The sequence below is a fragment of the Schistocerca gregaria genome, chromosome X (assembly GCF_023897955.1).
Source record: "Schistocerca gregaria isolate iqSchGreg1 chromosome X, iqSchGreg1.2, whole genome shotgun sequence".
NCBI lineage: Eukaryota > Metazoa > Arthropoda > Insecta > Orthoptera > Acrididae > Schistocerca > Schistocerca gregaria.
In genome coordinates, this window is record NC_064931.1 from 83,299,278 (window position 1) to 83,325,971 (window position 26,694).

General features: G+C 40.1%; 1 protein-coding gene across 1 annotated transcript in view; it reads right to left on the reverse strand.

Moving 5' to 3' along the window:
- LOC126299089 (glutamate receptor-interacting protein 1) overlaps positions 1 to 26,694 on the reverse strand; it is a 538,481-nt gene that overhangs the window by 86,035 nt on the left and 425,752 nt on the right. Inside the window, exons 11-14 of the mRNA XM_049990762.1 lie at positions 24,064 to 24,189; positions 11,614 to 11,769; positions 9,198 to 9,350; positions 3,875 to 3,982 (exon numbers count right to left, since the gene is read on the reverse strand). Coding sequence (XP_049846719.1) covers positions 3,875 to 3,982; positions 9,198 to 9,350; positions 11,614 to 11,769; positions 24,064 to 24,189 — 543 coding nt within the window. The remainder of the gene's footprint in view (positions 1 to 3,874; positions 3,983 to 9,197; positions 9,351 to 11,613; positions 11,770 to 24,063; positions 24,190 to 26,694) is intronic.

Below are 26,694 nucleotides of genomic sequence, written 5' to 3' on the forward strand. Positions count from 1 at the left end.
GCACTCATAAAGAGTGTTGCCACATGAATGACAGATTATCTGAGAGAAAAGAGAAAAGGTACTGCAAGATGACACCACTCAAACTTCAGAGAGTGTGTGAAGAAGAAGGGTGCGCTGACTACTGTCAACTGAACAAAAACATGAAGAAAGATGTCTATCCTTTGCCATGCACACATAACACCCCAGTGCATTTGAAAGGAGCAAAGTATTTCTCAACTATGGACATGTAGATAGGTTACTGACAAAACAAGGTTGAAGAGGCTGACCAGCAAAAGCCTGCCTTCATAACTGCTAATGGCTCAATGAATTCTTTTTGTCAAAGCCATTTGAAAAACATGTAAGTTGACCAACAACTGTGTTGAAGTTCATTTAGGCTGCAGGTCTCTGTATGAATAAAAAAAGTGCCTCTTCATTGCCCAAGAAATAAAAGTCTTGGGATGTCTAGTGAATGGTGAATCTGAGAATACCTACTCTACAACTGAGAACGAGGGCCTTGCATTTGTTTGGGCCACCAGCATGTTCCAGCAGTATTTACTTAGCACCATTCACTATTGTGGTGGATCATAAATCTCTATAGTGGCTGACTAGCCTGAATGAGCTATCGGGTGGACCAGTGAGATGGGCACTGAGGCTTCAGCAGTACAATGTCACAATGGTTTATAAAAAAAGCAGATGCAAACATAAGGATGCTCACTGCCTTTCAAGGAATCCTTTGATGGATCACAGCAGCGTGGACCAAACCTCTGTTATCACTGCATTAAATAACATTGCTGCTGAAATGAGGGAAGATTCAGCATTGGAGCGAATCCAGGTGCACAGAAAATAGCAGTCACAGATTTTCTGACACCTTGGCACAACTGTGATGTAAGAAGTTTGCTTACAGCGTACTCATACCACCAGTTATTCATAAAGAACTTCTGTACAAAGGTACTTCCTTGCAAGAACTACTGCAGGAAGATTTCAGATTCCCCCCAAAGAAGTGCAAGGAAGATCTTTCTGTGTTGTTAAAGGGATGCTAACATCTCTGTTTTTAGCATTGTATGATAAGAATAAAAAGACAGAACCTCATGCCAATGCTAGCAGCTTCAGGATAGGGTCTGTTCTAGTAAAAATTCAGGTAGGTGCTGGAAAGGTGATATCTTATGCTTTCACAGTACTCTCCAAATCTGAGAATACCTACTCTACAACTGAGAACGAGGGCCTTGCATTTGTTTGGGCCACCAGCATGTTCCAGCAGTATTTACTTAGCACCATTCACTATTGTGATGGATCATAAATCTCTATAGTGGCTGACTGGCCTGAATGAGCCATCGGGTGGACCAGTGAGATGGGCACTGAGGCTTCAGCAGTACAATTTCACAATGGTTTATAAAAAAACAAATGCAAGCATAACGATGCTCACTGCCTTTCAAGGACTCCTTTGATGGATCACAGCAGTGTTGACCAAACCTCTGTTATCACTGCATTAAATAACATTGCTGCTGAAATGAGGGAAGATTCAGCATTGCTAGAAACCATAGAAGCCTTGAAAAATGAGGAATCAGCAATAGGAACATTGTACAGGGGGAAATATGATCCAGTGGGGTGGAAATGGTTGCTTGTCATTCAATCTCAACTGCAGGCAGTGATTCTGATGTATTTCCACAATGCTGCAACGTCTGGTCAACAAGGATTTGTGAAGACTGTAGGTTGAGACAGATGCAAGCCTCACTGTTAGGTCTCCAGTGACCCACTGTAAGGAATTTCAATGATGGAAGCAATTGGCACACTTGTCTCTGGAGCATCTGGTACCAATTCTGCATGCAGCAATGCCATTCCTCCATACTGGAATCAACCTCTTGGGGATGCTGCTGCAAATGAAAAACAGGAATCAATGGACGATATTTCACACTAACTATATCACCTGATACGCTGTCATCAAGTCTGTGCTGACTAGCAAAGTTCCACAAATGCCAAGTTCCTTGTAAAAGGCATCACTTGAAACACAGAGCACCCTGTGTGATGATCTCTGGTTGTGGAAAAGTGTTCCAATCAAGACTAGTATCAGGTGTAATTTCACTTTGCCCACAGCTGAATGGTATCAATAATGTTTTAATAGGAGTTTAGCAGATATACTCTCAATGTAAGTTGATGTTGACCAGAGAGACTGGGATACAATACCATTCATCATGACATTCACATACAACACAGTGAAGCAAGACACTACAGGATTCAAACCACTCTTTGTGCTCTGCAGTCAAGAGGCCAAAATGACAGTGGATACACTGCTCCTATTTCAAATGGATGACACTCAGGATGACTAGTTGAGGCACTTCAGCACCAGAACTGAAGAAGCAAGGCAGCTGGCTCACATACAGAACCTGGATGCTCCTGGAGAAAGACTCAGGGCACTATAATGTCAACCACAGCCCTGGAGACTTGGAATGGGTTTTTACACCTGTGCTGAAAATGGGGCTACTGCAAATGTTAATAAACTGCTAGTTTGGGCTGTATCATAGCCTTTGTTGCTTGATAGATGTCACATATGAAGTCAAGAATTATGACCCTTCATCAAGAAGGCAAAAGCACAGAGATTTCACACATGTTCTCCATATGAAGCCCAACTACAGTCTAGAGGTGCAAATTGACAATGGGCAAATTGACAATGGGAGGTTCAAGGAAAATGAAGACCCACTTGGTGATTGCAAAGCTTTAATGGAGGGACTACCTTTGATATGCATCATAGTGAAGAGGATGTAACAAAATGAACTGAATCTGAGAATCCCACCAGCACAGCCATATAGAGGAACATTGTCAAGATTTACATCCAATGTGCTGCAATCAGCTCCAATGAGAACTTCTGAAACCGCAGTTCACTGTTTCTTCAGGAGAGCGAGCAATGCTATGAGCTGTGGTGTATGTAATGTGGTCTATCGATTAGCATCATTGATGATGTGCTGCAGGTAGTTAGTTCAAACCCAACTAGTTATTTGTATTTACGATTTATCATTTCTGGAAAGTTCTTGAAAATCATGTATCTGTAATGTTTGTGTATTTGATGTTTATGGACTTGACTGTGGTTTCAACATGACAGTATGTGTAAAAATATGATGTATTTAATATGAATACATTGCTGTTTGCATTTTGTATGAACAGATTAATTTTGAAGTTACTTGGCATGAAACTATGTAAATCTTATTTTATGCAAATTTTGTTAAGCTTAAGTAAAGAATATGTATCAAAAAATCTAAATAATGTCTTTGCCAGTGATGTTCTTCAACTATAATCACTGATCTCCCTCTCTTGCAGTTGGTAGGAAGAATAATCATCAATGAGAGTTTTGTGAAGTTAGTTGTAAAGCTACAATAGGTTTCTCTGAGGACATAATGAATACTTAGAATTATGTAACCCGTGTGAGCAAATAAATATCACATTAATGTGCAAGTTGTGTAATATTTGTGATCCAGTTGTCTGAGCATTCTAAAATGCAGAGGTGTAAAGGAACAAATTATTATTATTTTGTAGCTGAGGTGACCCAACAAATCAGAACATCTATAAAAATTACAGATTTAGTCATACAGGAAATTTCAAGACCATCATACCCCAGAGACGAACACAATGAATCCAAAATAAAAACCAGACAATTCTACAAAATTCTACATTTAACAAAGTGGGCATGTTGTTCAATTACATTTGAAACTGACAAACATCCATGCAGTGAATATGTCATGAGAGAGATATTCATTAGTGAAAGAGCATATTACAGAGTGCAATAAATTTTGACATAGGAAAGGGTATTCATTGCACACATATATAAATTTATGAGACTCTGCACTACAGAAATGCTGCATCTATCAAGTTTTCTCATCACTGAAGTAACAGATAATATTCTTACCAGACTGCCCACTGTCTATACTGTGTGAACTCTGTGAAGTTCCATCCCAGTGAGAGGTAGAATTATGTATAACAGTACTTCTGTGTTTTCTCTTCACTGAGCTGCTCTCTATAAATAAATAAATAAATAAATTGTGAAATGTGTTATGCTATAAGAATTAATAGCTATTGTGTCATATGAAATGCTTCTCACTACAAATAATAGTATTTAGTTAATTATGTAATCAATGCAATAATTAATAAAGTATTTTGACATTGTTTTCTTGTTAACACTTATCTAAACCTTTTGTTCAAACTCTATTGTTATGAGAATTACTCACCTTTTCTCATGTGCTTGTGTTTGTTTGAAGAAGGGTGAAATGAGGAGGAGGAGATAAAACATATGTATGCAGATACGCCCATCCATACTTGATTTCTCAAAATTAACAATTTGTTTCACAAAAGAACACAATTCTTAATCAGTCTAACAATATATATTCTGTATATAATAGCTGGTGGATTTGGGGTGTAGGGAGACTTTACACAGTGCCAATCAAGCAGCCTGAAATTCCAAATTACTTTATTATGACCCTCCACCATGGCTCAGTACAGGAAGTGGCAGCATGACTGAGACATCCAGCAGCCTCCTGCATATTGTCACCTCACAACATTGACAGAGTGCAGCATCAGGTAGGAAGTGGCTCATGACACAACTGCTCCATGCATTCAGGGCCAGCAATGGCCGCTTGTGTTGTGGCATGGCTCATACACCCTATGCTCTCCAGCAGATGGAAGGCAGGTGACATTATCGCAGTGACCCATTACTGTACACTAATGGCTGGCAACCTGCTTTCCAGATCTGAAGCCAAATGTGGTGACGGCTCCAGGTGCTGTGGTTTCAGGTTAGTCCGCCCTGATGCAGAGTTAAACTGTAGAGCCCAAGCATCACACTGTCATGGTGATAGAGCTGTGCTACTAACAGAAGTGACTTAAGTGTTAAATTGCTAGGTATTTATATGCATCTGAGCTGTGCCTGCTTAGGTTTTGCTGTGCCTTTTGGCACATATCTAAACATTTTGGTTGAATGGTAGTTTCCTAGTCCAGCTGGTAGTCTCTGACCAATAATGCAGGATGACAAAGAAATTTGCAGGGAGTCCATTACTTGTTCTCAGATGACAGATGCAGATGTGAAGGGGTTATGATATGCCTGGTGCACAATATGGTTTCCTCTCTCAAGGTGATGTGATGTGATTTATAAAAACTTTGATGATGAGTATGCCTGCCCTCAAGTTTCCATGCCATCCATCACTGGGGTGATGCCACATCAAAACGTCCTACAAATCTGGATATTTCATGATTCTAAAAGCTGACAGAATGGAGACCCACAATGAAGCCACCATATTTGCTGATGATCACCCAGGGTAGTGCAGCACTGAATGCAATGTGATAATATTCATGAGTAGTCCATATTTCCCAGTCATTGCACCATGCCAAATACAGCCACTTCTGTTGTCTTGTGGTGGTAAAGGAAGCCTAAATATTGAATGGTAATATCCTATTCCAGGTGCTATTAGTCTCTGACCAATAGTGCAGGATGACAAAGAAAGTGCCAGGGAGTCCATTACTGTTCTGAAATGACAAACGTAGATGTGAAGGGGTTACGATATGCGTGGTACACAGTACGGCTTCCCCTCTCAAGGTGATATGCTGTGGATGACAAGAAACTTGACGGCAAGTATACCTGCCCTCAAGTTTTCATGCCATCCAACATTGGGATGATGCCACATCAAAATGTCCCACAAATCTGGATATTCCATGATTGTACCAGTTGACCAAATGGAGAGCCACAATGAAGCTGATTCCAAACTGTCAAGCACTGATAATGCTGTCTCACATGTGTATGCAGCATCTCTGTGTTCTTTACTGTACCCACTCAAAATCTGATATTGTTCACACCCATTAAATGCCCTTCCAGGCCTGGTAATAACACCAAACATGAATAACACTAATGCACTCTTCTTGTCAATCTAACTGTCACAGAGAACTGCTGCTCGAACAATTTACATACCCACCAATGGTGTGTAAATAAACAAAATTACATTGTCATCTGACTATGTCTTCTGGGAGCCTCACAACTGTATCTGGACTCTGAAAATTTTAACTTAGCTCAATGAGTTACCCCAAAGATAAACCCACATGAAATTATGGAATGGAATGCTAGCTTGTTTTACTTTCAAATTACTTACATCTGACTACATGTGCAGTGAAAATAAAGATTTTATTAGGTACTTTAGTAGTACTGTTGTATCCTCCTCCAAACTGAATTTACTGTCAAGTTGCAGACCAAAGAATTTAACAGTGTAAATCTCTTCTATCTGCTTGTCATCAGAATTTGTGTACACTGTGAGAGGAAACCTCCTAAAAGCCCTCAACTGCATATAATGTCTCTTTCCAAAGTTTAGTGACTAAATATTGGTTAGGGACCATTTGTTAATGTCCATTTAAATTTCATTAACTTATTTTTCAAACACTGTTGTTGTTTTGAGGATTATTGCAATGTTTATATCCCCTAAAAACAAACAGACTTGGCATGTGAAAATGTTATTGGTGAAATGTCAAATCTTTACAACACCACATGTAATTAGTTACCAAGCGGATGCTGATGGATAGCTCTATACAGGAAACTTTCTTATGTTTCCCACCAATTTGCATCATTTCCTGTTACACCATAATATTCTAATATGCTTAAATGGATATTGTGATTTACACATTAAAATGATTTTCACAGATAAAAAGAGGTACCTCTAGCCTGTAATTTATGGTCTAGTCCATTATGTAAATTCTTGCTGTATGTGTAAATAGCTTTCTCAATATTGAAACCCATTAGAACTCTAAACAGTGACATTATATTATCTGTAGTCTGAGGGTTAGTTGTGTATCACCTTTTCTAAAATTTTAATGGATATGGTAAAAGTGGAACTGTACAGAAATTTGATGATATCTCTTTATCTTCTTTCTTATTCTGGGGCTCAACGTCTTCAGCATATTTAAGCCAATAGGGAAACATTCCAGTGATAGACAACTGATTACACAAATAGCTAAATATGGTGACCATAGCTCCAGCAACTTTTGATTTTAAAGATTTTGTGATGAAAATTACTAGTTCTGGTGTACTCATGTTACTAAATGGTCTGAATAGTCCATGGCAGTGAATACTGAACCCAACAATCCCATAGTTTCAGTAATAGTTATGAATGCTTGTTAAAAAGGTTCACACCACTGCACACATCTATTTCCAGTGTATAATTTACTCTTAGAGCTAGCTGCTACTCCTCATCTCTGGTTTTACCAGTCTTCTCCCTCATTGTATGCCATATTGTCCCTCTTTTGCTGTCTGATGTGACCATCTGTATTTCGTTATGCATTTGCTGTGATTACTATCTTCAATATTTTGCAATACTCATTTTGATAAGATAAAGTGTCAGTATCAGAGCTGTTTCTGACTGGGCTTTTTGTAGACTTTGGTCTAGTCTGTGTTGCCTTTGTAAGAAAATTGTTTTCAGAGAAGATAATGCCACCATTAATAAATGTGTTGTATTTTTCACTCATCTTATGAGCAATGTATATGTCACTTCAGTTCATGTCTTTGAGGAGTTTGCTGCACTAATTGATTTTTATCTTAGTAGATCTTTATCTAGATCAGTACCAACATTTAACATATGGGACGGCACTACATGGTATAAATAGTCATTTTGTGATGGTTTTGACACCTAATTTTATTCATTAGACCTTTCTATAAATATATTACCAAAGGCTGTTTTTGAGCTATTAGCTACTGTAGTTGGGAAGTTCACTGTAGGAATGAAGCTGATTGACAATGCTACTGGCTGTAATAAATTATTACAGAAATAATTTCTACAACAGTATATTAAAATCACATGCAACCACTATTTTTTCTTTTTTTTTAAATTTTACTGGTAAATTGGCCAATAGATCCTCAATGTGATTTAAGAGCAGATTAAAATTATATGCAGGTGCTCAGGATACACTTACTATTATAAACCACTTATTGTGAAATTAAATTTCTGTTGAACATACCTACATATGCTGTTCCAAGTAAAAATTATTTATTTCTATACTCTTAAGAATATGAACATTCCTGATGAATGTGCCACTCCTTCTTCATTTGTGCTTTACATTAGTGAGATGCTAAACTAAATTCTGCAACACTTGACATACCTATACCAGTGGCCATATGAAGTTCAGAATGGCAGTTTATGTAAACTGAGTTTGATGATTCTAAATCATCAGTGCAAGTAAGTATGTCATTGTTTTTTGATCCTCAGTCATAGAATATTCTAATGCAAGCACTAACAGAGACATAAGTGGATCAAAATAAAATTTGCAGTGATTGCTGAAAAGTTTCAAATAATGTCTGATTGTCCTGATGGAGTATGCTAGAATTATCCTGTTTGACTTCTTTCTCAAGCTGAATGTTTGTTTTAGTTCAAATCTCTTAAACTATGGTTTTTCTCTTGTCCTCCCTACCCTAAAAATATGCTACTCTGACCCCTGTAACAACTGGTATTTTACTACTCAGGACATTGCCTCCCACCCTCCTTAGGTTTTCTGCTATTAGCACAGCCAGTTTACCCTTTCCTTTCCTGTTAGAGCAAAAGCTATTTCTAGAATAATTGCATCTGCTGATCGAATTAACAGGGACCTCACAAATGTGTAATCCTATACTCAACATAAGCAGCTGTTCTGACTCACAATTATCTCTAATGTGGTCGATCATGATATCCCAAACCAGATACAAATTAAACACTGGTATTTCTTTACACGGATACTATCTTTATCAGGTCACACTCAATACTGCACTCAGGATCTCTGTCAGTACTATTACCCACCCCTACAACCATGGCGTTTTCTTTGGTGAACTGTTACAGAGAGATCCTATATCCTCTGTCACCTGAGACAGACCAACACTAAGTTGAATAAAATTGTTGACCTGGTATTCTGATAATAGTTCATATTTTAGCAGTTAGCATGTGCAGGAAATGAAGATTTATGTGGAAGAAGTAAAGATTAATAGAGACTTTTTCAAGCAAGCAACAACCAACAAAAAGTGATAAGTGATGCACTCAACTATAAGAATACATTATGCCAGTTTTTCCCAGTTTGTTCAGCATACGGAATGATTTTTTATAGTCATCTCACCTTTCAACTCCATCTCAATCCCTATCTATAATAATTAATGTAATATAACATTAAAATAGGAGAGGGAGAAACTGACCTTTTTAAATGACAGAAATAATTTGTTAAACTGTAAAACTCCCATTTACCTCCACAGTAGTCATCGTGTGCAGTCTGAGGAGGAGTGTTGCCTCTTATACTACTTTCCCATGATGCCACTGCACTATCAACAGATGGCAAAGCTGAACAAAACTGTCTTCCATGGATCAAACCTTCTGCTTGAATTTCAATAAGAGGACTTTCTGAAAAAGTATTCTATATGTTACTATTTTAACCAACAGGCAAACTATTATTTTGTATTACATTGATAAAAATAATGCTCCTAAAATAGTTGTAGAAAACTTTTAAAAATAAATTATCTGGATCTATGTATAAGTTTAAGTGCTTGAAATGTACCATCTGTTAAATGTGACTTGAAATTTCATCATCATTAGCAAGCAGTTCTGTTTATTTGCTTCAATATTTTACAATGCATATTTAAACATAGATACTCACTACATCTGTAGATTCTAGATCTGTAGGCTAATAGACAAATAAATCCAAATAATCAAAATAAAAGTCACTATTAACACCTATGAGAAATCAAAATTTTGCGCTAGTCTGGGATTTGTATCTGAGCAACTACATGCAAAGAGAATTCTCTTCTAACAATGGATACTCCATGTTGGAAGGTCAACAATATTAGGAAAAGGATAGGTTGCTTCTCACTGTATACATGAGCTGTTGAGTTGACAGGCACAAGAAAATGTGTGCACCTTTTTTGCTGAAGAAGGCTATGGCCAAAGCCATAAAGTGTAACAGTCTTTTCATTGTACCTCTCTGCAACTCAGTAGATTATCTCTATGGTGAGTAGCAATCTACTTTTTTTTACTATTAAAAAGAAATCTTGATCACAATCGATCGAAACTAGTCACCATAATAAATAAATTGTGATCAAGATTGTTTTTAATAGTAAATATCAGTAACAAATTGATCACTGCCACTCCCATAATGTATTCAAAAGTAATTAATCTACTCTTTTACTAATATTGTTCTGATGGACCTATTCCAGCATGTAAAGTAGATCAGCTCAAAGCTGTAAGTTGTCACTTGTTTCTCTCCATTCCTGTCAGGCTACATATAAATTAATAAATTGTTCCAATTAGATTTAAGACTGAATCCAGTGCATTATCTTAAATTATTACAATTCCATTGTGGTGAATACTCTTGTAAAAAGTGCAACATCTCATTTTGGTTACAATCCTGAGACGCTGATTAAATCAGATTCTCTGTCACTGATTTATTTGAGAGGTCTTATTCCTACTGCATTATAGGATAGCCCATGAAGATTTTCATAAGAATGACAAATATTAGTTTGAGTTGATTTGTGATGGCTTATTTGGAATTGTTCTGATTACTTAAGTCACATTTAAGTGTAATAGCCTTGACTGAGCCTACACTTTTAACTGCTCACCATCATTCAGCAGAACATGTTCTTATTTACAATGTAAGAAAACTTATTTACAAAGTCGTTATCTTGTGAATCAAACTACTGAACCTCACATACAGTCATTTTAGCTCTGTACAACAAACATTTTATCAAACAGAACCAAGTCTGAAACACCATACAGTGACACCATTTGAACATGGAATGTTACTCATAACTAATGCCATTTGATTGAAAGCAAACAGTAGTACTGTATTTGTGTGAAGATAACATAGAAAACATTACATTCCGTTATGGCTATACATTTGATGGAATGATAGCAATAACTCCAATAACTGAAATCCTGATGAAATTAGTGTAAAGCAGCAATGTATTTTAGGGATGATAAAAATTGTTTGGTCAACAGAAGAAATCATATCACAGACAAAAGGTGTCAATAACTCCTATATTCCTAGGAAAAATAAATAATATTTTCTACATAGTTTACCAGCTTGCGAAGTGAATACAGGACTTCAAAGCAGTTCCAGTGCTAACAAATGAGGCTGTGTTTGAGAGGAGTTCTGCCATCTTGTTTTTGGTTTTATGTGATTTTCCTAGATCATGTATGCCAGGATGATTTCTTTGAAAGACTATGACTGTGATTCCACCCCATTCTTGTCCAAACTTAGTTTATATTGTGTAGTGACCTTGTCATTAATGGGACTTGAAAATGTAGTTCATCAGGATTAACATGATATTTATTCAAGGTTCTCCAGTAGATGGCTCCATGTTTCTTTAACTTGTTAGCTTGAAGCAATAAAAATTTAGAGAAGAAATCCAGTTCAGTGCACTATAGCATTAAAACTGAAATTTCACTATTAATTGCATACCAACATGCTATTTAATGTGCTATACCAGGTTTTATTTCAGATTGCTGCTTCTTTACTACACATTTTTTCTCTGTAAGTAACAATACTTTAATTAAATTAAATATCTGTTACAGAGTATTTGTAACACAAACTAACTATTTTGTCTTTTTTATAAAAGAAATAGTCTATTTAACTTCATAGCTTGACATTGGATTCAACATGCTCACTTACGCGTAATACTCCTTTCCACTTTCAGAGTCACAGTATCTCCCGAACTCTGAAGAAGAGCAATTCCTTCTGATAGTGGTTTCCCTTGTAGTGACTGACCATTGATGGCTAATAAACGGTCACCAACATGCAATGCTCCTGTTTGTTGTGCTAGGCCACCTACCAACATAAATGAAGTAATGCAAAAGTCAATCTGGGATGAACATATCTTTCAGTAATGTGGAGTAACATCTAATAAAAGTTACTGCACAACAATATACAAATTTATACAAGGAGAGAACCCAAACTCAACTGAAAAATTTTGGTGGTTGTTCAGGGATACTTTATGAGTATTGTGGTATGAAGGGCCATAAAAATAATATTACTATGCAATAAAAACAATAACCAAAATAAAAACAATCTCTTTGGAAGTGTAGGTCTCCGCATATTTGTGAAATAAAAATTTGGTGGTGTGTAGCATTGAATAATTTGTTGCTCCACCCCATCCACTGTAACATGATTGCTCAATTCTTAGAACACTGTCCATAAAGTGCTCATGGTGTTGCTGCTCCAACTAGCTCCACTCTTCAATGGTGTGCCATCTGAGGTAATCAGGTGTGTGAGGCATATTTTCAGCAACTATGTACTGCAGGTTTCAACTGGTACCAGTTGTACTCAGTTGTGTATATGTCAACAGATATTGAAGGCTACTCTATTTGAATCATTTTTATATTTGCCTTTTCCTCATATCTTACCATGTCAAGCTTCTCCTTTTGTCACCACCAAAGTCTAAAACTTTAATAGTAGTGGTGCATCAGAATATGGAACTGTATTAGTGGCAATTGAAAACACTGGCACATGATAATACTATGTATGTTCAGTTTATTCCCACAAAACATACATAATGTTGATAATACCAGTTACAATTCAAAAAATGAGTCTTGAAGTAAATGTGAATAAATACTCAATACTTGCTTAAATACATGCACAATGATATTAGTTCAGTATCTGATTATTTCTATAGTATTCCTACATGACACACTTGACAATGTTCAAATAGTGTTTTGCCACTGTGAGTAACATAACCCGTGCTCTCATGAATAGACTGGCCAATTGCCCTGTCCACCCTAACCTTTTTGCAGCAGCTTGCAACTTCACATTTCTTTTGTCAGTTACAAGAAATGGATAAACAGAATAATAATAATGATAATAATAATAATAAAGAGTGAATATAGAGTCAACCATACTGTATTTTTGTGACTAACCATTTCATGTACCAATAACAATATTATGAAAATGATAATTGTTACTCACCATGTGGTGTAGGTGTTGAGTCACAGACAGGAACAACAAAAAGTCTGATATACACTCCTGGAAATGAAAAAAAGAGCACATTGACACCGGTGTGTCAGACCCACCATACTTGCTTCGGACACTGCAAGAGGGCTGTACAAGCAATGATCACATGCACGGCACAGTGGACACACCAGGAACTGCGGTGTTGGCCGTCGAATGGCGCTAGCTGCGCAGAATTTGTGCGCCGCCGCCGTCAGTGTCAGCCAGTTTGCCGTGGCATACGGAGCTCCATCGCAGTCTTTAACACTGGTAGCATGCCGCGACAGCGTGGACATGAACCGTATGTGCAGTTGATGGACTTTGAGCGAGGGCGTATAGTGAGCATGCGGGAGGCCGGGTGGACGTACCGCCGAATTGCTCAACAAGTGAGGCGTGAGGTCTCCACAGTACATCGATGTTGTCGCCAGTGGTCGGCGGAAGGTGCACGTGCCCGTCGACCTGGGACCAGACCGCAGCGACGCACGGATGCACGCCAAGACTGTAGGATCCTATGCAGTGCCGTAGGGGACCGCACCGCCACTTCCCAGCAAATTAGGGACACTGTTGCTCCTGGGGTATCGGCGAGGACCATTCGCAACCGTCTCCATGAAGCTGGGCTACGGTCCCGCACACCGTTAGGTCGTCTTCCGCTGACGCCCCAACATCGTGCAGCCCACCTCCAGTGGTGTCGCGACAGGCGTGAATTGAGGGACGAATGGAGACATGTTGTCTTCAGCGATGAGAGTCGCTTCTGCCTTGGTGCCAATGATGGTCGTATGCGTGTTTGGCGCCGTGCAGGTGAGCGCCACAATCAGGACTGCATACGACTGAGGCACACAGGGCCAACACACGGCATCATGGTGTGGGGAGCGATCTCCTACACTGGCCGTACACCTCTGGTGATCATCGAGGGGACACTGAATAGTGCATGGTACATCCAAACCGTCATCGAACCCATCGTTCTACCATTCCTAGACTGGCAAGGGAACTTGCTGTTCCAACAGGACAATGCACGTCCGCATGTATCCCATGCCTCCCAACGTGCTCTAGAAGGTGTAAGTCAACTACCCTGGCCAGCAAGATCTCTGGATCTGTCCCCCATTGAGCATGTTTGGGACTGGATGAAGCGTCTTCTCACGAGGTCTGCACATCCAGCACGAACGCTGGTCCAACTGAGGCGCCAGGTGGAAATGGCATGGCAAGCCATTCCACAGGACTACATCCAGCATCTCTACGATCGTCTCCATGGGAGAATAGCAGCCTGCATTGCTGCAAAAGGTGGATATACACTGTACTAGTGCCGACATTGTGCATGCTCTGTTGCCTGTGTCTATGTGCCTGTGGTTCTGTCAGTGTGATCATGTGATGTATCTGACCCCAGGAATGTGTCAATAAAGTTTCCCCTTCCTGGGACAATGAATTCACGGTGTTCTTATTTCAATTTCCAGGAGTGTACATTTGAGCTTATAGGCCTTATTCTAAAGTAGAAAACACCCACACATTCACACAAGCACAACTTACACACACATGACCACTTTCTTTGACCATTGAAGTCGGATTGCAAACAGCAACTACACCTGATGGAAGAAGCCATCTGTGGGTGGTGGGTGTAAGAGGCTGGGGTGGGGAGGGGAGGGATAGCAGGGTAGAAGGAAAGGGGGGGGGGGGGTAGCTGTTGGATGTAAGGTACTGCTCCAATGATCAGTGTGATCACACAGCTCATAAGTAAGAGTGTGTGGAGTTTGGAACATGAGAGATAAAACACAGGAACGAAGAGAAAGAAAAGGATGGACTCTGAATAAAGTAATTCCAAAACAGCACTAGGTTGTAGGAGGGACGAAAAATCTCTAGGCAAAATCAAACAATGGAAAATCCAGGTTGGAATAATGACAATATTATAGAAATTGCTACTCTTCACATAGAGGAGACATTAATTTAGAAGAAGGCCTTTTGGCTGAGAGCTCAAATGTATAGTTACCCTTTTGTTGTGCCACTCTACAACTCAGGGTCTCCTCTATATGGTGAGTAGCGATCTATCTTTTTCATAATATTGTTGTAATTCCATCACGGATTTTCCATCATTCAATTTTGTCTAGAGGCTTTTCTTCCATCCCAAAACCTAATGCTGTTTTCCTTTGTTGCTATTCTCTATTCTCTAACACATTACTATACGCAGTGTCTGTCTGTCCTTTTCTTTCTCTACTTTCCTGTATTTTGCCTGTCACCTTCCAAAATGCACATACTCTGACTTATGAGCCACACTGTATTGACCTTCTCACCCATGCACAGCACGAAGCTACGTGACTGCACTGATTGTCACTGCAGCTTATCATCCACCCACCCCCTCCCAAAACAGCTTTCTCCTCCCCCCCCCCCTCCCCCACCCCCACCAGCCTATTACCCTGACCACCCACAGATTGCTTCTCCTATCACGCACAGTTGTTGTATGCTGTCCAACCTCAGTAGTAGATAGAGGGAATGGGCATGCCTGCGTGTGCGCAAGTTGTGCTCACATGAAACTTCAGAAGTCCTTTTGCCAAAGAGCTCAAGTGTATAGCAGTCTTTGTTGTGCCTGTCTGTGAATCAGTATCTTCTCTATATGGTGACCAGCAATCTGTCCTTGTCATAATATTGGCGTTATTCCACCCAGGATTTTTCATTGTTTTATATGATATATCACATTTTTTGTATCCTGCTGTTTTTCAAAAAGACAAGGCACTACATTTTGATATTGTAATTTGATGTGAAATAAAACTTTTCTGGCTTTCAATAGAGTTGCCATTTATAACCTGTTTAATAAAATTAGAATTATATATTAATACCTTCAGCTGCTGATGGGCATTGATATACACAAACGGGAACAGGTGGAAATGTGTGTCCAGACTGGGACTCAAACCCGGGATCTCTTGCTTACATGGCAGATGCTCTAACCATCTGAGCCACCAAGGGCACAGAGGATAGAGCGACTGCAGGGACTATCTCATGCACACCTGCTGCAAGTTCACTACATTCATAGTGTTCCTACCCAAGACACTCATTACTCGTGGAAGACATTCTTACCACATCCCGTAAGAGTTCGGGTAATATGTGTGTATCCACACAGAAGGAGAAGATCATGGCCAGTATTGCCAGAACTTATAAGGATATGGCATCTTTTCTTTCTGACATTACAATATAAGTATGTAGTTCTGGCAATACCGGCTATGACCTTCATCTTCTGTGTGGATGCACACATATTACCCCGAACTCTTATGGGACTTGGTAAGAATGTCTTCCACAAGTCTGTGTATGTATGGATGGATATGTGTGTGTGTTTGTGTGCGCGAGTATATACCTATCCTTTTTTCCCCCTAAGGTAAGTCTTTCCGCTCCCGGGATTGGAATGACTCCTTACCCTCTCCCTTAAAACCCACATCCTTTCGTCTTTCCTTTTCCTTCCCTCTTTCCTGACGAAGCAGCTGCCGGTTGCGAAAGCTTGAAATTCTGTGTGTGTGTTTGTGTGTTTTATTCATTGTGCCTATCTACCGGCGCTTTCCCGCTTGGTAAGTCTTGGAATCTTTGTTTTTAATATATACACATGGTGTCTATGGTGTCTGTTCTTTCCAGAAGTACAGACTCCATTTTGATCCTGTAGCCAATATGAGTCAAGACACAAATGAATTTATCACACTTAACTCCTAGTGGGCATTCATTTACATCAATGGGGAAAGCTGAAAGTCTGTTCTGTACCAGAATTCAAACCTGAGTCTCCTGCACACTAGGTAACTACTTTGACCTCTAAGCCATACATGCAAAGTGGTCAACACAACTCCACAGTGTGGTGTCACCGCCAGACACCACATTTGCTAGGTGGTAGCTTTTAAATCGACCGTGGTCCGTTAGTATATGTCGGACCCGCGTGTCACCACTATCAGTGATTGCAGACCGAGTGCCGCCACACGGCAGGTCTAGTCTAGAGAGACTCCCTAGCACTCGCCCCAGTTGTACAGCCAACTTTGCTAGCGATGGTTCACTGCCTACATACGCTCTCATTTGCAGAGATGACAGTTTAGCATAGCCTTCAGCTATGTCATTTGCTACGAGTAAGCAAGGTGCCATATTCAGTTACTATAATTACTTCAAGAATGTATTCTGAACAGATAATATTGTGAATCATGTAACATCAAGAGCGACATTCATCATTGATGGATTAAAGTTAAGTATGAAACTAATTATGTCCGCTTTGTGAGTTCTAATTAGACCTCACGTCAGTATAGTCCGTCCCTCCTCACGCCAGCCTGTGTGAGCTAAAACGTGTGCATTTTGGCCTCCTCTCGTAACACGGTGTTGGCTCTACTGCCAACACAACACACAGACTACCCAAGCATGCCTCCTATTGCACCCAAATTTTCAACTAATGCACACACTACTGACATAGTGCCCCTACCCATTATTCTCATTACTCACAGTGTTTCATCAGTTCCTAAAAGAGTTCATGCATAGTGTGCATCTGCACTGAAGGGATCGTTAGCCAGTCTTAATTGTATTATATGTGTGGTACTTGCTTTTTCAGACATGTTCAAAAGAACAGACACCATTCTGATCCTGTAGCCATTGTAAATCAAGACACAGAGGAATTAATGACATTTATCTGCTAGTGAGCATTGATTTATATCAGTGAGGGAAGTTGAAAATTTGTGCCAGACTGGGATTTGAACCCTCATCTCCTGATCACTATGCAGGTGCTCTGTTCACTAAGCCATTCACACATAGTGATCATCACAACTGCATGGACTACCCTAGCATGCCTCCCATCAGACCAAAACTCTCAACGTATCCACATACTACTCATGTAGTACCCCTGCCCAATATACTCATTACTCATAGTGTCCCACCAATTCTTGTAAGAGTCAATGCATGGTGTACATTTGCACAGAAGGAATCACAAACCAACCTCACCTTAATTATGTGTCTGGTGTCTGTTTCAACTCAAACTCATGAGAATCAGTGAAATGCTGCGAGTAATGAGGATAGTGGGCAGGGGCACTATATTAGTACTCTGTGGATAAGTTGGAATTTGGGTCTGACAGGAGTCATACTTAGTTGGTGCACGCAGTTGTGATGACTATTGTATCTGGATGGCTTAGTGGTCAGAGCATCTGCCTAGTGAATAGGAGACCAAGGTTCGAATGCTGGTCTGGCACAAATTTTCAACTTCCTTGTTAATATAAATCTACATCTACATCTACATCCGTACTCCGCAAGCCACCTGACGGTGTGTGGCGGAGGGTACCCTCAGTACCTCTATCGGTTCTCCCTTCTATTCCAGTCTCGTATTGTACGTGGAAAGAAGGATTGTCGGTATGCTTCTGTGTGGGCTCTAATCTCTCTGATTTTATCCTCATGGTCTCTTCGCGAGATATACGTAGGAGGGAGCAATATACTGCTTGACTCTTCGGTGAAGGTATGTTCTCGAAACTTTAACAAAAGCCCGTACCGAGCTACTGAGCGTCTCTCCTGCAGAGTCTTCCACTGGAGTTTATCTATCATCTCCGTAACGCTTTCGCAATTACTAAATGATCCTGTAACGAAGCGCGCTGCTCTCCGTTGGATCTTCTCTATCTCTTCTATCAACCCTACCTGGTGCGGATCCCACACTGCTGAGCAGTATTCAAGCATTGGGCGAACAAGCGTACTGTAACCTACTTCCTTTGTTGTCGGATTGCATTTCCTTAGGATTCTTCCAATGAATCTCAGTCTGGCATCTGCTTTACCGACGATCAACTTTATATGATCATTCCATTTTAAATCACTCCTAATGCGTACTCCCAGATAATTTATGGAATTAACTGCTTCCAGTTGCTGACCTGCTATTTTGTAGCTAAATGATAAGGGACCTATCTTTCTATGTATTCGCATCACATTACACTTCGCTACATTGAGATTCAATTGCCATTCCGTGCACCATGCGTCAATTCGCTGCAGATCCTCCTGCATTTCAGTACAATTTTCCATTGTTGCAACCTCTCGATACACCACAGCATCATCTGCAAAAAGCCTCAGTGAACTTCCGATGTCATCCACCAGGTCATTTATGTATATTGTGAATAGCAACGGTCCTATGACACTCCCCTGCGGCACACCTGAAATCACTCTTACTTCGGAAGACTTCTCTCCATTGAGAATGACGTGCTGCGTTCTGTTATCTAGGAACTCCTCAATCCAATCACACAATTGATCTGATAGTCCGTATGCTCTTACTTTGTTCATTAAACGACTATGGGGAACTGTGTCAAACGCCTTGCGGAAGTCAAGAAACACGGCATCTACCTGTGAACCCGTGTCTAAGGCCCTCTGAGTCTCGTGGACGAATAGCGCGAGCTGGGTTTCACACGATCGTCTTTTTCGAAACCCATGCTGATTCCTACAGAGTAGATTTCTAGTCTCCAGAAAAGACATTATACTCGAACATAATACGTGTTCCAAAATTCTACAACTGATCGACGTTAGAGATATAGGTCTATAGTTCTGCACATCTGTTCGACGTCCCTTCTTGAGAACGGGGATGACTTGTGCCCTTTTCCAATCCTTTGGAACGCTTCGCTCTTCTAGAGACCTACGGTACACCGCTGCAAGAAGGGGGGCAAGTTCCTTCACGTACTCTGTGTAAAATCGAACTGGTATCCCATCAGGACCAGCGGCCTTTCCTCTTTTGAGCGATTTTAATTGTTTCTCTATCCCTCTGTCGTCTACTTCGATATCTACCATTTTGTCAACTGTGCGACAATCTAGAGAAGGAAGCAAAGTGCAGTCTTCCTCTGTGAAACAGCTTTGGAAGAAGACATTTAGTAATTCGGCCTTTAGTCTGTCATCCTCTGTTTCAGTACCATTTTGGTCACAGAGTGTCTGGACATTTTGTTTTGATCCACCTACCGCTTTGACATAGGACCAAAATTTCTTAGGATTTTCTGCCAAGTCAGTACATAGAACGTTACTTTCGAATTCATTGAAAGCCTCTCGCATAGCCCTCCTCACACTACATTTCGCTTCGCGTAATTTTTGTTTGTCTGCAAGGCTTTGGCTATGTTTATGTTTGCTGTGAAGTTCCCTTTGCTTCCGCAGCAGTTTTCTAACTCGGTTGTTGTACCACGGTGGCTCTTTTCCATCTCTTACGATCTTGCTTGGCACATACTCATCTAACGCATATTGTACCATGGTTTTGAACTTTGTCCACTGATCCTCAACACTATCTGCACTTGAGACAAAACTTTTGTGTTGAGCCGTCAGGTACTCTGTAATCTGCTTTTTGTCACTTTTGCTAAACAGAAAAATCTTCCTACCTTTTTTAATATTTCTATTTACGGCTGAAATCATCGACGCAGTAACCGCTTTATGATCGCTGATTCCCTGTTCTGCATTAACTGATTCAAATAGTTCGGGTCTGTTTGTCACCAGAAGGTCTAATATATTATCGCCACGAGTCGGTTTTCTGTTTAACTGCTCAAGGTAATTTTCAGATAAAGCACTTAAAAATATTTCACTGGATTCTTTGTCCCTGCCACCCGTTATGAACGTTTGAGTCTCCCAGTCTATATCCGGCAAATTAAAATCTCCACCCAGAACTATATCATGGTGGGGAAATCTACTCGAAATATTTTCAAAATTATTCTTCAGGTGATGAGCCACAACAGCTGCTGAGCCCGGGGGCCTATAGAGACATCCAATTACCATGTCTGAGCCTGCTTTAACCGTGACCTTCACCCAAATCATTTCACAATTCGAATCTCCGTCAATTTCCTTCGATACTATTGCACTTCTTATCGCTATAAACACGCCTCCCCCTTCACTGTCCAGCCTATCTCTGCGGTATACATTCCAATCAGAGTTTAGGATTTCATTACTGTTTACGTCTGGTTTCAGCCAACTTTCTGTTCCTAGTACTATATGGGCGTTGTGACCGTTTATTAATGAGAGCAGTTCTGGGACCTTTCTATAGACGCTTCTGCAGTTTACTATTAGCACATTAATATTGTTATTCCTTGTTGCATTTTGCCTACTCCTGCCTTGCCGCGTCTCAGGAGGCGTCTTGTCGGGCCTAGGGAGGGAATTCTCTAACCTAAAAAAACCCCATGTGCACTCCACACGTACTCCGCTACCCTCGTAGCCGCTTCCGGCGTGTAGTGCACGCCTGACCTATTCAGGGGGACCCTACATTTCTCCACCCGATAGCGGAGGTCGAGAAATTTGCACCCCAGCTCTCCGCAGAACCGTCTGAGCCTCTGGTTTAAGCCTTCCACTCGGCTCCAAACCAGAGGACCGCGATCGGTTCTCGGAACGATACTACAAATAGTTAGCTCTGATTCCACCCCGCGAGCGAGGCTTTCCACCTTCACCAACTCTGCCAACCGCCTGTACGAACCGAGGATGACCTCTGAACCCAGACGGCAAGAGTCATTGGTGCCGACATGAGCAACAATTTGCAATGGCCACTAGCAGCTAAATGTCATTAATTCCTTTGTGTTGACAATTTTTGGTAGTTATGATAAAGGCCTAGTGAGAGGTGTCAACAGCATGCCCATGGTTGAATTAAGCATGCTACACCATGTGATCAAAAGTATCTGGACATCTGGCTGAAAATGAGTAACTAATACGTGGCGCCCTCCATTGGTAATTTAGTATGGTGTTGGCCCACCCTTAGCCTTGATGACAGCTTCCACTCTTGCAGGCATATGTTCAGTCACTTTCTGGAATGTTTCTCAGGGAATGGCAGCCCATTCTTCACAGAGTGCTGCACTAAGGAGAGGTATTAATGTCAGTCGGTGAGGCCTGACACCAAGTGAGCATTCCAAAACATCCCAAAAGTGTTCTATCAGATTCAGGTGAGGACTCTGTGCAGACCAGTCCATCACAGAGATGTTATTGTCATGTAAAGACTCTGCCACAGGCTGCACATTATTAACAGGTGCTCGATTATGTTGAAAGATGCAATCGCCATCCCTGAATTGCTCTTCAACAGTGGGAAGCAAGAATGTGCTTAAAACATCAATGAAGGCCTGTTCTGTGATAGTGCCATGCAAAACTTTATGGGGTGCAAACCCCCTCCATGAAAAACATGACCACACCATAACACCACCACCTCCGAATTTTACTGTTGGCACTACACACACTGGCAGATGACAGTCACCGGGCATTTGTCATACCCACACCTTGCCATCAGATCGCCACATTGTGTACCTTTATTTGTCACTCCACACAACCGTTTTCCACTGTTCAATCATCCAATGTTTATGCTCCTTCCACCTAGTGAGGTGTCATCTGGCATTTAGTGGCATGATGTACGGCTTATGAGCAGTCCCTCGACCATGAAATCCAAGTTTTCTCACTTCCTGCCTAACTGTCATAGTACTTGCAGTGGATCCTGATGCAGTTTGGAATTCCTGGGTTATGTTCTGGATAGATGTCTGCCTATTACGTATTACGAAACTCTTCAACTGTGGGTGGTATCTTTCAGTCAACAGACAAGGTCAGCCTGTACGCTTTTGTGCTGTATGTGTCCCTTCACATTTCCACTTCACTATCACACCAGAAACAGTGGACCCAGGGATGTTTATGAGTGTGGAAATCTTGGAAACAGATTTATGACACATGTGACACCCAGTCACCTGACCATGTTTGAAGTCTGCGAGTTCCGTGGAGCATCCCATTCTGATCTCTCACAATGTCTAATGACGACTGATGTCGCTGATATGGAGTACATGGCAGCAGGTGGCAGCACAATGCACCTAATATGAAAACCATGTGTTTTTGGGGGTGTCTAGATACTTTTTATAACAAAGTGTATATTTCACATTTAGTTGAATCCTGCCTTTGGAGTAAGGTGTTCTTGAAGTGGGTGTTCTGTTTTCATGTATTATCATCTTGAAAGAAAAACTCCTCTGCTAAATGTTGGCTGTAAGGCTGAAAAAATTAATACAATATTATACAATACTGCATAACCCTCAAATTATCCTTGATAGTGATGAGAAGCAGCTAACATCTATAGATAATAGTGACCCAAAACATCACTGATCTACATTGTTGTTGTACCCTTGGGACTGCACATCTGAGATATACATTGGAATGCCCACCTCCACTCTTCAATGATGATTATAGACACTTGCAATCATCAATGAAGAGAAATTAATGCCATTGATCGAATTTCAATCCTGGATGATCCCTTACCCACTTTCTTCATACATCACAGTGGTGGGAGGTTTGTACCATTGTTTGTGATGGATGTGTGTAGGATAAATTGATTTTGCAGAGCCAGCTACATACAGTAAAGGTTGACACAGCCCTCCCATCTGCCACTGAAAAGGTAGTGTGCAGTTCATCTGCAGATGTTGGTAATGTGCTGGTGTTGTCACCCGAGAAAGCACTTCAGTATTTTATGTCTCACAATAACAGTTGAGTATTTGAATGATATTGCTGTTGTGTATACCAATCTCACAGGCAGCTTCCCAGGCAGACAACCCTTCTAGCCCTAAAGCGACAACATGTACTTGATTTAAGGTTGAACAGTGAAAATCCAAAGTGTATCATCCCAGTCATAGCTGGAGATACAGCAAACTACTGATCTGCAGTGGGGAAGGAGAGGGGGTGGGGGCCACTATGTAAACATGAGGGTGGTGCAAAAGCTTTTTGAGCAGTTTATGTATGACAGAGATAGGGAATTTTGAAGAGCATGTGTACATGTCAGTGTGTAAATGGGTGGGTGTACATAAAAGCATACATGTGCTTGCATGAGCATGCATACTGTAATCAATTAAACAGACTAAGGTAATAAAAAAGCATTAAACAATAATGAGGTTATTTGTATTTTCAAACAATCAACATAGTATCACTAGTAAACAGAACTTCAGTAAGATTTGTAATGTCAAGGTTAGTAAGCCTTTGCATCTTCACATAGTCTGACAAAGCCACATTGGACAAGAACTGCATTATAAAGTAAGGTAATAGAGTAGGCCAAATTATTTCTAATTTGAGCTACTACTGAACATCAAAAGATATGCAATCTTGCAACACATCATATTTGACGCATGTTCAGATATGAGGGACATATTGTTCCACTGATAACACAATTAATGCAGTAAAGAAATCAGGAACTGTGTTTTCACTCACCAGCACTAAGGGCAGATATTGTTATTGGATCAAGCGGTTCTTCACTGCCAGCTATAGTTATTCCAAGAGGTCCTCCATGTCTCACTAATTCAACAGTGTAAACAACACTCTTGGTGTCTGCAATATCTGACAACAATCATTATTCTCTTTCTGAACTGTATTACACGTAACAGACATAAGATCTATCATAATAAAAACTGTTTTATCTAACAGGAAACATTTCATCTAACAGGAAACATGATCTGAATCCCATTAGTTTAATGTCATTACAGAAAATTACTGTGTTTACATAATTTAATGTAATTGATGCTAGATCTGATTCGTAATAAAATTTCCTGTAGGCAACAAATACAAAATACTAGAGTTCTTAAACACTAATTATTATGAACAATCAGCATTAACAGATGCTTCAACATTTTAAGAGCAACAGCTTTCTTTTCAGGTGGCCTTATATACAGTTACAATGTTGTCTGTCTAATGCAGTCTGAAGGTGAGAAAGAGTTTTGAAGTACTTATACTGACAATGCAATAAAAAAATCAACAAAATGCAGCAACAATAAACTTTAATTTGAATCAGAAACATAGCAAAAAATATACCAAATCATTAAAAAAGTAGTAGTACAAAAATTTAAATGTAGAGCAACAATCTGATACTGCAAATAAAACTTTAGGCAAGCAATATAAAACCATAGGTAATCGAAATCCTTACAATAAAAACGCTATAAACATCTTATCCTTCATATCTCTGTAAAGGGATGTCAACATTCACACCTTTAGCTGTGACTGAAATATTATTTTATCTTTAGAATTGAAAATCCAATACAATTAGTAATGCGTAAATCCAGAATTAGGTGTACATGTTGTCATGGTCATCAGTCTAAAAACTGGTTCCATGCATCCCTCTAAACTAGTCTTTTCTGTGCAAGGCCCTTCACCTCTGCATAACTACTGCAGCTTATAGACATTTGAACCTGATTACTATACTCAAATCGTGGTGTCCCTCTACAGTCTTAACTCCCACATCCATAACTCTCTTACACTAGCAAGTTGACAGTTCATTGATGCCTCAGGATGTGTCTGATCAATTGGTCCCTTCTTTTACTCAAGTTGTGCCACAAATTTCATTCCTTACCAATCAGTTATGCACCTCCTCATTAGTCATTTGATCTACCGATATCATCTCTAACATTCTTCTACAGCACCACATTTCAAAAGCTTCAATTCTCTCCTTATCTGATGTTCATTTTTACCAGTTTTTTCATTCTTCTTTAAATTATTATAGCCAGTAATTTGCAACCATGACTTATTAAACTGCTGCTTCAATAATATTTGCACCTGCCAGCACCTGATTTCTTTGGAATAGGCATTATTACATTCTTCTTGAAGTAAAAGGATATTTTGCTTGTTCTATACAGGGTGACCATTAATAGAACTGACAGACTGCAGTGACAGATTTCTGACTGGAAATGGAGGCAAAAAGGTCCTATGAATTTGTGTTTGGAAATGCACTGTTGCAACGGTAGATGACACTGATGAATTAAACTTCCTCTGACGACATGCTCGGTGTTCCTTGTGTGTTGAAGGCTGTATGATTGATGCATCATCCTGTAATCAGAAGAATTATCCAGTATTCCTATCAGGAACAAACCAAGACTGTCTTTGTGTAAGGCCAAGTAGATGGAAATGGTCAAGAGACAGCACAGCTATACCAAAACAAGTACCCTGACAGACACCAACTGCATCACATAGCATTTCAAGCCCTTTCTGGGCATTTGTGTGACCATGGGTCCTTTCAGACAGACAAATGTGCAGAGAGGTGCTGGACTGAGCATACAGGAGATTTGGAGGACCAGGTTCAACAGGATGTTGAGACAAACCCTAGTACAAGCTCCAGGGAGCTAGTCCACTAACATGATGTAAGTCAAAGTATGATTCTGTCAGCTTGTTCCCAACATGAATATTGGACCATTTCTGATGCCTACAGTACAGTGTGTCAGTCGCACAGGCTACAACACAGAAGGAGACATGGCATATAGTCAGCATATAGTCAGAGAAACTTTCACTGGCCAGCATCAGAGCCATCTACCGTGGTAATGAGGCACTTCTGGACACATGCTCGCAGGACCTTTCTTCCTCCATTTCCAATCAGGAATCTGTCCCTGCAGTTAGTTGGTTTTATTAATGTTCACCCTATATATCTTGCATATGATACAGAATAGTGTCAACATGGCTCTCTCAATTATCTTAATAATTCTAAAGGAATGTTGTATACACAAGGGGTCTGGTTTTGATTTAGGTGTTTCAGTCCTCTGTCAAACTCTTCTCACTGTATCATATTTCACATACCATCTTCATCTACTTCCTTTTCTATTTCTATAACATTGTCTTCACAGTTCCTTTCTTTCTATAACTCTTCTATATATCCATTCCACCTTTCAGCCTTCCCTTCTTTGTTTTGTACTGGCTTGCCATCTGTGCTTTTAGTATACACACAGTTGCCTCTCTTTTCACCACAGGTTATCTTTAATTTTACTATAGGTGGCATCTGTCTTTCTGTAAGTCATGCAGGCTTCTACAGCCTTTCATTTCTATTCTAGCCAATCCTGCTTTGGCATTTTGCACTTCTGGTCA